The sequence below is a fragment of the Nicotiana tomentosiformis genome, chromosome 6, assembly GCF_000390325.3.
Source record: "Nicotiana tomentosiformis chromosome 6, ASM39032v3, whole genome shotgun sequence".
Taxonomy (NCBI): domain Eukaryota; kingdom Viridiplantae; phylum Streptophyta; class Magnoliopsida; order Solanales; family Solanaceae; genus Nicotiana; species Nicotiana tomentosiformis.
This window is the reverse complement of record NC_090817.1, coordinates 61,995,744-62,007,764: the sequence shown is the minus strand read 5'-3', so window position 1 is coordinate 62,007,764 and position 12,021 is coordinate 61,995,744. Positions and strand designations below refer to the sequence as shown.

Sequence of the window (12,021 nt, the reverse complement as noted above, 5' to 3'; positions counted from 1 at the left end):
TTAAGTTTTGCAGGTGAAAAGCAACATTGTGCGGATAAAGACAATGAATATACACAAAATTCTCTCATTTTCAGAAAGACAATACCCAACCACCTGTCATAATTGACCAATCTCCTCGCCTATCTCTCTTTCTCTTTCTCCTCCATTTACTTTTTCTCCAAATCGAAACACACAAAGAGGAGAGACAGACACCTCTTCTCGACTAAGGGATTTCTTTTCTTTGGTCGAGCTAGGAGGACCCAAATTAACAAACACAAAGACAATTAATTATGTCGTGCGATAAGATTGATGGCCTGGCGAGGTGGTTCGGGACGAGTGTGGCCTCGGCATTCTTCGCCTCGTTGGAGCGATGCGCGTGCGTCAATCTCACCACCTACGCATCTGATGATGAGGAAGAGGAAGAAGCTAAAGATCGCCCCTTGTTTATGAACAATTTGCCTTCTCATGTTGATCCTTGTCCTCACTCTAACATTTCTGCCTCCTCCGTCGATAATTGACTCTCCTCTCCTCTCCTGGTATATAATTTTCATTTATCCTTTTTTGAATAATTGTACGAGCATTAATTTTGATCTGTTGCCTTTATGGAAATTATACAATCTGTTTGGATGTATGTTTTCGGTGGCGGATGTAGAGTGTAGTTTCTGGTTCCCGGGAACCACTAACTTTTGCGCAGACCTGTATTTTTATTAAAAAATCCATTAAATATCTATAAATGTATAACTGTGGACTCAGTTATTATTGTATATTAATTTGAGATTACAATATGAACCTATAAACTTTAAATCCTGGATCCGACTATTTTTCGCTTCTGAATATCAAATTTAGTGTCTGTCCTTTTTTTTAAAAAAAATTAATTAATCAGACAACTAAATTAGTTTATAAATCCTATATATCCATTGCTGTCTACGCCTTTGTTTAGCTGGAATGTTTCAAATGATTTGTCGGGCTCAGCAAGTTCTCTCTAGCTAGCTACTGCAAGGGTAGGAAGAGATCTAGTATATTGCACGCAACCTTCACCTTGCATTTCTGAGAATGCTGTTTCCATATCTCGAAGCTGTGATCTATAAGAGTAACTCTACTATTGCGCCAAAGCTCGCTGTCTACTTATTAGCTTTAGGAAAATTAACTACTCCATATCATATTGACTGTTTATTGTATGATCATTTGTAAACAGCAACATTCATGGCATTTTGCACTAGCAGTGATTCTCAAGTTCCAGATGCTAATACAGTTGTTTGCTTGGTCTTCTTCTGCCAGATGGATGGCCTTTAGGGGTTCTAAATGGATAGGAAAAAGCTTATTTACTTAATCAACTGAAAACCTTTTTTTGTTTTTTGTTTTTATAAAGAACTTAATCAACTAATGGTGAATGATAGGTTTTATTTTGCATTCTAGCAGAAAAATGGTTTAAGGAACAAATGAAGAGAATGGAGTTATTGGATTAATGGACTTGTGGTTCTAAGTGCATCTATAGAGGAGCTATCTCTCATAGTTGGTTGGACACTGGATCTGTTAAATAGAACAAAGATTTCTTTGAAAATTAACTTGGGCTGTTAGAGAATTGGCATGGCAGGCTTGTTTCATTCTTAGTGCCATATTGCTAATGCTTCCTGGTGTGCATAAAAGGAAAAAAAGATTTGTTATTTACTTCCAAATGTTTCCTTTAGGAACTCCATTGTAGCACAGGGAGTTTGCACAATGTATCGTAAAAGAATCCGATTCACATAGATAATAGCGATTTATCATCAGATTTCTTTGTTTAAATATAAGATCATCTGTTGTAGTTGGACACCATCTTTTGTTACCCTGTTTATCACAGTACTTGGATGGCTTCCGACGACAATTACCCAGGATTTATGATCTCAGAAAAAACTGAGTTGACTAGGATGCTGTAATTGTTTACTCTTGCAAAGGAAGTTGCCCCTGGATCTCTGGAGGGATTAAATTTCAACTTTTATGATTGGTTGGTTAGATTGTGCCTGTTAGAGGAGCATTTGAAAACCATAAGTCTCAAAGGGTGTGTTTGGTACGAAGGAAAACATTTTCCGGAAAATGTTTTCCAATTTTCCCATGTTTGATTGGCTTAAATGTTTTGAAAAACATTTTCCTTATGAACTCAGGAGGAAAACGTTTTCCCTATCAAAAGAAGGGAAAACATTTCCCAAAACTATTTTTCAACCTTCTTCACCCTATTCCTCATCTCCACCAACCCACCCCACCCCCTCCCAAACCACCCCTACCTCACCCACCCCACCCCTACCCCCTACCCCCACCCACCCTAAATAGAACTATTATTAAGAGAATACTCTTTTCATGTTGTAAATAAAGTATTTTTTTTCTCTTTTAACAAAATGAGTATATTCTTTTCATGATGTAGTAAAAGTATTTTCTTTCGTTTCAACAAAACTAGTATTTTTTTTCATGATATAGAAAAAATATTTTCTTTTATTTCAACAAATTAAGTATTTTCTTTTCCTGAAATAAAAAAAAGTAATTTTTTCCCAACAAAATGAGTACTTTCTTTTCATGATATAGAAAAAAGTGTTTTCATTCATTTCAACAAAATATTTCTTTCCTGAAATAGAAAAAGTATTTTTTTTTCCAACGAGTACTTTTTTTTCGTGATGTAGAAAAAATATCTTCTTAAATTTCAACAAACTAAGTATTTTCTTTTTCTGATGTAGAAAAAAAAATTCTTTTATTTTAATAAAACGAGTACTTTCTTTTCATGATGTAGAAAATATTTTCTTTCATTTCAACAAACTGATTATTTTTTTTTTATGATGAAGAAAAAGTATTTTATTTTTAGTGGGTTGAGAAGTACATGAAACATGAGGATTTTGGGGAAGGTGGGTTGAGAAGAGTAGTATAAAAAATTATTTTCCTAAAAATATTTTATACTCTCTAATCAAACACTAGAAAATATTTTTTGGAAAAAGTTTTCACTCACCAACCAAACAAGGGAAAATAAGTGATAAAACCACTCATTTTTCATGAAAATATTTTCCTATTTCCATGAAAAACATTTTCCTTGGTATCAAACACACCCAAAGTCGAGAAGCTTTTAGACAGTTGGCTTTATGTTGGTGCTTTGATGTGTGGAACCCTTATGGTTGGAATTTCTAAATACTCCTACCAAACTTGAAGAAGATAAACAAATATTTTCTTAATAGCAGATTTCGATGTACATGTCAAGGAAAACCTGCACCATGGAGCTTATGCTTTGTGAAATTCAGATATCATCTTGTCCAAATCAATCACTTAACTACTGTTTGACTGTTCATTTTGACTACTATAGACAAAAGTGAGTAGGTTCTAGGAAGAACTTGCCCAATATGACATTTTGGTTATTATCTGTCAAAGACTTGTGTAAATTTTCTTGATGGAGAATGAGACAAATCTTCTTGAGGCTGGGACATATACTGTTTAAACTATTAGATGCATGATACCAAATTAAGTGGTGCTTTCCATGTTTACAGGTTGTCTTGATGAATCCCACATAGTATTGTGAAACGGAAAATAAAAGTGAACTCCTGATCTCATAATGTTTGCTTCTTTGTGTTTGGTCATTGTCAAAATTTTGCAGCCCTATCTCTACTACGCTTATGATGCAACCTTTTTTTTTTCCCCAGATCTGGCATCACCAACTTCATCATATTAATCCTTTGGCTCCAACGGAAATGTAATTCTGGTATTAACTGTAATATTCTTTTTCTGCTTATAGACGATTTTTCCATTCAAGTGTTGTATGAGGTGTTTGTCCCCTGGTCAGTTTTGTTACAAGGTCAAACATTTAAGCACGTACAAAGACACCTTTTACTGCTCCTTTACCTCGCAATTCTTCAACAAGAGTCTTGCTTGCTCTAGGAAAAATAGCAAATGCCAGTGAGAGGTTGTTGTACTTCATGTTAGCAGTGCAAAATTGGCCCTCAGTAGCATTGGCAAATGGCAACATGTTCGTGTCAAGTTTCGAGGCAATTATAAATTTGTGGTTGTAGGGTTATACTAGAGTAATATTATTTTTCATTACTCTATTTAAGCAAACTTCTTAATCAACCAGATTAAAATCCCTATAGGTAACGAACTACGCTAAATGTGTTATTGCTCTACTAATTCAGGCGTTACAGCTTCTGTGTTTGTAGGTTAATAGGTTTACTTTAAAGTTTGTTTACTTCTTTCTTATCGTCAAAGTATATTTACTTAAGCAAACATCTTCATGAACCAGAACAAAACGCAATAGGTAACAAATTGTGCTAAATATGTGGTTATTACTCCATTCATTTTATCAATTTATCCATCTTCTATGCTGATTATGATTCAGAGAAAACTAGCAAGTTGTCTTTACCTGAATCGCCTTTTGATATCGAGAGGGGGGATGAGTGAACCCAGTCAAGGAAGTGAAAATGCAAGGGTACTGGGTACCCCTTTAGAATGAATGCACGTAATTGGTTTCATGGAGAGCAATGCCACACTTTAGTCCAGTTGGATAGGCCTAATAATGGGGTGATTGACACAAAATGGACTTTTTGAGGGTGGTTTTAGTGGAATGTCCCCAAAATTGACGGTATTTAAAAAATGACCCCCGACCCGCACAAACTCTTTAGGAATTTCTCTACCGGATTAAATTGTTCATCGAAGTTTACCGAATTATCATACTATTGCTCTTTAGGATTTCTCTACCAACCCGATAGAGTTGATGCTATTATTACTCTACCTATTAAGTTGTTGATTGAAGTCTACCGGATTGTCATACTTCTTCTCTTTAGGGATTTCTCTAGTCGGTAGAGTTGATGCTATATTTTTGTCTAACTATCTGTTAAGTTGTTCATCGAAGTCTACCTGATTGGCATACCTTTTTTTGGGTTGTTTTAACAAAGTGTTCTTTGAATATGCAACTTCAATTTCGATCAAACGACCCCAAATCTGGTCCAAATAATCTCAAATTTGAAACAAAGTTTTCAAATACCAACACAAACAATCCTCAATCACCAATTCAGTCAAATAACACAAAATCAAAAACTCCATTTTGTCTTCTTCAGTACTTTCAAAGGTCCAACAATTGAGTTTGAGATTTTTACAGTAAATCACCAAAATTTGTGTTTGAACTAAATGTTTAAGCACAAATTATTAACATTCAAACAATTTTAACAATAATCGATCATAAACTTTTATTTTTCACCATCAAACAAGAATTTCAAGCTTCAAAAATTTAAAAACTATGGCGTTCAAATAAGAAGGGAGACATTTTGCTAAGACCAACAAATATGGGGACATTCCGCCAAGACCATCCCTTTTTTGGGGATCACGCCATCCTAATTTCTGCTAAGTAATAATGTAGACAATTAATTAGATTTTTGATTGGGCCATCCTTTGAGCCCAAAAGGAAACCCGAGGGATGACTTATCAGATTTGCTGACTAATAATAGGGTAGTAGCTTCAACATGCATGCAAATTGGCTCGTAGTCAGCAGAATACAGCAAGGAATAACAATTATCTCATGTTGCAAAAACTACATTGATGACACTTGGAACCAAAATTGTTGAACCTTAAAATAAGGTTCAGCTGCTATTTTTCAATTTTGCAGGAGAGCACTCAGCTCTATGCATATACAAGGCATATACACTAATAACTACTGATTTCTGTACAGAATAAATCAATGAAGTCACATATCTCACACTTCTTTGTTTTATATCACCATTGTGACACTACTAAATACAATTTTGGAGCTGTAAATTTGAAAATGCCATCTATGTTAGCGTAACAATGTTACCAGCAACATTGCCCCCCAGGACTTTGGTCTAGTGGTAAGAGAGCAGAGCATATGTGTGGCTTAGGCGCACATCACAAATTCAAACTCAATCGCAAACAAAAGCCTAGTATTTAAGTGGAGAATGATAAAGGGACGGACCCATTATCCATTGAATTTTGAACCATACACTAACTGGCTAAGTGAAGAAGGGTCAAGGTAGAGGAGCGGACCCCTACTATCCATCAAGTTTCGAAACCAACTGGCCTTTGAGGATTCCTCTCTTATCCAAAAAAAAGACCATGTTACCAGCAGCCTCTGTAAAATGAACCTCCCACTTTGACCAGAAAAGGCATGCTGTTCCAAGCAGAGGTAGAGCAGAGCACCAGCCACAAAGCATTCTAACTTTATTAGCAACTCACATTAGCACTGAGATCTCATGCACGTTTAGTTGCTACAACACTCCAATTCGGCAGGAAGTGACCCACTCACCTTCCTCACAACCAGCCTATCTTCAATGGACTGACCGACCGTATGGCAGACAACAATCCAATCATTCAGAACAGCCAGCATGCCATAAAAGATGAAGTTCCCCACCATTTCTCCTTGAGAAAATTACAGCCACTAGCTCCTTCCCTGGTCTCACTTAAATAACAAAGGAAAGAGATTATGAAAGGTCCCACAGGCACCTCATATGGATAAGCATACCATGTTGACCTCTCCTTGTGTATTCATTTCTTTCCCGTGAGCTCTAGTAAATTAAAATTAGGCTGTTATCTCAAAAATGGGATAAGGCAAATCTGAGATATTTACCAACTAGTGGCCAGAAGCAAACTCTGATATGACTTGCTAAGACCTGAAGGGACCAGTCAAACATGATTTCTCATATGGAGCTCTCGTTGCAACAGTAAACTCTGTAGTAGTTCTATCACAAAGGATATTACAGAGTTTCCCTGATCCAGAAAGGAGGTGCCAAAAGAGGAGATAACGTCCACTTTCTTGAAAACCCTAAAGCAATACTTCTCAAACTGGCGAAGGCAGTCCATAATTATGAAATGACCTTATTCGCCCATCATAGCCTGCAGTAACAATAACTAAACCCCAGGCATGAGAACGGGATGAACTCTGGCAAGAACGTTTCAGAAACTTGTAATGAGATTTACACATTGCAGAAGGCACAGGCCGAGGATGTGACACAGGGAGCTTCTCTTCAGGCCAGGTTGCAGATCCCTTGGGAATTGCCTCTAAGAACAACTCTTGTCCTAAAGTGAACCAAGGAGAAGAAGGGAACGGGAAATTTGTTAAGCTTTGACTTAGTCCTTGTGAGTGACACCGGTTTTCCTGGTTGACATTTTTCAAACCAGACCAAGGTATTGCAATGGTCGCATCGCCATTGAAGAACTCAAATGATCTCACTGCTCCAGGTTGGGACACAGAAGACTCTTCTGGAATGTGGAAGTTCCATAGATAGACATTAGAATCTTCAGACGCAGAGATAATATGCTTCCCATCCGAGGTGAAAGCAGCAGAGAGATGGCTTCCTGCATTTCTTAGGCCTAGAGAAGTAAAGTGGCAAGCAAGTTAGAGAAGAAGGGACAATGGAGAAACAAGTTAGAAATAAACACTCGATAGAGATATTATATGACCAACAAAACTTAACTAAAAATTAATTAGGTTGACCTCAAGTCCCATAATTGCAGACAATCTCAATATCAACTATATGGATTCCTTTTTGACACGAAAAGAATGAGAAGCCGCTCAAATGATAGGAAAATAGGCATACAAATAGGTTATCATCTAAAACTCAAGAAGGGAACATACCTCTGCACTTGCCGATCACATTGATCCCACTAAGGATTCTTACTTGGGAGTCAGCACAAGTAACAATTACTTTAGTTGGGTCTTCTGGTAGGAACTGCATAGAAGTAATGATTTATCAGCATCTTATTACATTGCTAACCAGAAAATGTAATGCAGTATGGCCAATGGTATCTGCGTGATGTATACTAACCTGAAAACCAGTAATTCTTTTGCAAAGTGACTTCTTCTTACTGCCCAATGACATCTGCTCCTCCAGTTGGATCTTGTGATCTGTGACGGTCCAAAAACATTAAAAAACATTTCAACTTTGATGTAAACTCTGTATAACAGACTATCCACACATTAGCCACAAAAACATGGACCACAATTCTCGGTCACTGTAAACTATATTTGCACTCTCAGATGCTAATTTATATGATGCTCATACAAACTGATATTACAATCTGATAATTCTACTACCACAAATCCTGGAGAAAGAAAGAAAACTGAGCAACAGCCGGAATGACCAAAAAATCAAAAGACAGAGAAATGAAAAATGCAAAAATAGCCACTCAGTCCACTCCAAACACCCATTACAAAAGAAAAAGGGAGAGGATAACTGGGGATTCGTTAATAATACTAATCAAAGAATAATGATTTCAAGTAGAAATAACATTTAGATGGTCAATCAATTGAAACAAAAGCAACAACTTGTAATAGTTCTCGAGTAAACTATAAATCCTAACTGCAGGTGATCAATACCAATTTTGGATCTATACCAAAGAAAAGAGGCAAAAAATTACCTATTAAACTAAAGAAGCAACACGCCCCTGCCATAGAGCCAATAATCCCACCCTACATGAGAAGTAGATAATGTTTTTGATGAACTGCTTGAATTTAGGAATCTATAATTGAAGTTAGTAACAGGAAAGACAATGCATATTATTAGCATACCTTCCCATCAGGACGGTACGATACAGCAGTCACAATGTCTCTTATATCTTTCCAATCCACAACTTGACAGCTATTAATCGCCCAAATGCGAACTTTTCCATCTAATGAACCACTGATGAAGTAGTCATCATTTACTGGATTAAATTGTATGGAAGTCACTGAAACAAAAAAGAAAGAAAATAGAGAGTAATGGAATTTGGAACTAAAACATCAGAAACTTAAAACTGTTGAATTGGAAAAATATAGAATGATCTCGCTAAAGGCTTGGTGCATACCATAATTACTATGTGAAAAAACTTTGAGGCATTTATCACATCCAACTTGCCACAGACGAACAGTTTTGTCAGTTGATGATGAAAGCAAATACTGCAAGGAATATATAAATCACAAAAACAAAACTTGATTAGATGCATAATGTTTACAGAAAACTTCAATCAAGTAGAATGTAACTAACTTACGTTATTCTTTGACCATGAAACATCCAATATCTCCCCACTATGTCCTTGGAACACATGCAGTGGTTCTTCCAAAATCCGAAAGACCTTAGGAGGGAAAATGACACAAGACGATTCTGTTGTTTTCTTTAGGCCCCTCAATTTATTGATTCTCTCTTTCTCTGTCACCAAAGGAGACAGTTGGGATTGATGGTTCATCGAGAAGTACATGCAAGACGGATCCAACTCTGGAATGTCAATTTTGTTGGATCTCTCGTCTTCCACCACTTTCCATACACGCAAAATCTTATCTTCACCAGCACTGGCTAAGTATTGCCCATCAAGACTGAATTTCATAGTTAAGATTGAACCTTTATGAGCCTGGATATCTTGCTCCACAAAAAGAGCGGAGAGTTCCTTTAAGCGCTTCTTGCGGTGGTGAACCTTAACCTTCTGAAATCTAGACCTTTGAACAAGGCTGGAGCTGATGTCGGCCTTCACATTGTTACCTCTCCCTTTGCCATTTACAATGCACGTCAGTGATCGCAATTTACTTAACAAACGGCTCTTGACCCGGTTCAGTTTCCTCCCAGCATATCCACTGACCTCTAATTCCCGCTGTCCAATTTGCTGAATTTTGGGGGACATATATGAGTCCTCGGGCTCACTAGACATTAACTGTCGTTCCAATTTAACAGTTCTGTGGCTATTCTCAGCCAGATTATGTACATTGCAGTCGCTTCCACCAAGTAGATTACCATTCCGAAAAAGAAATGTCTCATTTGAATCCAACTCTTTATATGAACCCAAAACTCCAACAGGCAAATCAGAAGGAAATTCGTCTTTAAGAATTGAGGTTGGCAACATAGCCTCACTATCCTCCATAATCCGTTCAATCTCACAACTAGATAAATCAGAATTCCCATATACAGTCACTGGATCTTCTCCATCATTTACGTGTAAGTCCATCCAACTAAAGAATTTCCTTCGGCGCTCTTTAACAGTGGTAAGACTTGTAGTCCATACATCATAGGGGTAGCTACTGGTGACACAATTATCAGTTCTTGAGCTAGACTTGAGCACCTGGGGATGGTAGTTGGAACCCAAATCAGAGAAGTGACCAATGTTCTCAGAGGCATCAAAAAATACACATTTTTCATCATCATCACTGAAGCTACCCATTACACCTTTGAGTTCACCCCATCAAACCCCAACCTCAAGAAACCAACCTTTTTTTAAGCCCTAGACAATGTGCTGAATTATTGGGTCCTCATTAGACCTAAGAAACACAAAACAAAGAGAATCATAAAACACGACTACCAAGATAATAAGTAAAATAAAGCTGTACTTATTTTAACAACAAAAAAAATTACTGTATTAGTCTAGTGGAAACAATGAAAATTGTAGTACTACTTCTTTTAACATAGGATAACCAAAAAAACAAATAGATCCAGCATGGATCCCAATCCACACCCAGTAAACCTTGTCCCCCCACCCCCAAAACACAACATAACTTCACAAAGTATAATTTCAAAAAAGGGAACTTTTTTATCTGCTACTATAGCTTCTGTAGTTTCTACATACAAATATTCACCGCAAGCTTCCATCCAAAGGAATCAGAAAATACCCAGTAGTCATTTGCACCCAAAAATGAAAACCCACATAGCCTATTACCAGCATTTACACAAATAAATCACAGGAAAGAAAAAAACAAACGGACATAAAAAAATTTGCTCACATGAGTCTGGCTTGTTTCCACAAGATTGAATGGATGAGATAAACAACTTATCTCACGCACGCACACAGAGTCACTCCACTCTGTCCTATGAAGAAGAACAATTTACCATTTAAAAACTCAGATGGAAAATAAGTAATGATTATGGAAGAAGAAGGGGGGGTTTAAAGTTTAAACTGGGAAAATTTTTTGTGAGGAAAAATTTGCCAAGAATAGGAAAGGGAAGTTGGATGGAAAAATAAATCCTAGATAGACGTGAATATGGTTGGACCGAGGTCCGAGAAACGAGAGATTTTGAGACTAGTAAAGGAAAGTAGGCTCTGCGCACCTGTTTATAATGTAATGTGGTGTTTGGTTCTTCATTTTGTTGCGCCAGCCTATTTTGCCCACCTTGCACCAGTGTCACAAGACTCGTAACCCCCCACCCCCCTCGCCCTAGTAAACTTATTGCAATATTTTAATTACTTCATGGGATACCTATTTTCATGTTATCTTATCTATTTATCAAAAATTAAATAGAAAGGAAGAAATTATTTAATAATTTTTGTTTCCATCTTAATTTGAACATTAGAGCTCACAATTCTACTCACACTTCTAGAATTTTATATTTTGCTTTCCTCTTTTCTTAAAATAAATTTCACTAGGTATTTAATGAATTATATTTATAATATTGCTAGTTTATTTAGTTTCGATTACGGTTATTCTTAAATATGTACTCCATTTGTTCTATTTTATGTGAACCGTTGTGGAATACGAGGGGTTAAATTGACTAAATTTTAGTGTGAATTTGAACATAAATATTTTAAAATTTTTGAAATAAAATTTGCATATTTAACAACTATATAAAAAATAATATAAGTCACAATAGTTAATCTATCTATTTATACTATATTAAAAGTATGAAGCCCTTTAGCTAAAAGTTAATTTACCTTTTCACCCTTCTTAAAATATAATTACCCTTCTTATATACCATATTAAAAGTGAGAAGCCCTTTAGCTAAAAGTTAATTTACCTTTTTACCCTTCTTAAAATATAATTACCCTCCTTATTAAAAAAAAAAAAGAGAGGCCATAACCCACGCTTGATTCGAACAGATGTGTTCTTTCATAGAAATTCCTTATGAATATGAATGGATGTGCTCCTTCATAAAAGTTATCTGTAACTTAAATATCCGAATCCAAATTATGATATTATACCTCCCGACTATTCAATGAAAACTTCCTCATCAAACCAATTTACTTCTTTTGTCTTCGATTATCAGTTTTTGCTACTTTTTTGAGTGTCTGCATTTACTTCAATTCCTATAAAGAAGGCATGCCACAATGCAACTGTATTTTTGTGTTTAGAATATG

At 36.2% G+C, this 12,021-nt stretch overlaps 1 protein-coding gene and 1 long non-coding RNA gene across 3 annotated transcripts; one reads left to right on the top strand and one right to left on the bottom strand.

Annotated features, from left to right (window-relative positions):
- LOC104086081 (uncharacterized) lies at positions 1-3,825 on the top strand. The gene is made up of 2 exons (XR_684018.4): positions 1-515; positions 3,633-3,825. It is a non-coding gene; the product is annotated as an uncharacterized lncRNA (long non-coding RNA).
- A 1,699-nt stretch (positions 3,826-5,524) lies between these two features.
- LOC104086071 (uncharacterized) lies at positions 5,525-10,995 on the bottom strand. 2 transcript variants are annotated; one of them, XM_009590230.4, is made up of 8 exons: positions 10,673-10,995; positions 8,959-10,213; positions 8,776-8,866; positions 8,501-8,658; positions 8,350-8,401; positions 7,758-7,837; positions 7,568-7,661; positions 5,525-7,302 (listed from the first exon to the last, which is right to left on the bottom strand). In XM_009590230.4, the coding sequence occupies exons 2-8, from the start codon at positions 10,114-10,116 to the stop codon at positions 6,770-6,772; spliced, it is 2,166 nt and encodes a 721-aa protein (XP_009588525.1). In that variant the 5' UTR covers positions 10,117-10,213; positions 10,673-10,995; the 3' UTR covers positions 5,525-6,769. The 2 variants fall into 2 exon arrangements, with proteins under 2 accessions (XP_009588525.1, XP_009588536.1); XM_009590241.3 differs by having other exon boundaries at positions 8,959-10,017.
- Positions 10,996-12,021: the final 1,026 nt, after the last annotated feature.

Excerpts from the sequence above, each read along its gene's own strand:
- LOC104086071 (XM_009590230.4), bottom strand. The coding sequence starts at position 10,116 with ATGGGTAGCTTCAGTGATGATGATGAAAAATGTGTATTTTTTGATGCC. Across the intron at positions 8,659-8,775 it reads TTTTTCACATAGTAATTATG|TGACTTCCATACAATTTAAT; the intron begins GTATGCACCAAG and ends TTTTTGTTTCAG. Across the intron at positions 7,662-7,757 it reads AAAGAATTACTGGTTTTCAG|TTCCTACCAGAAGACCCAAC; the intron begins GTTAGTATACAT and ends ACTTCTATGCAG.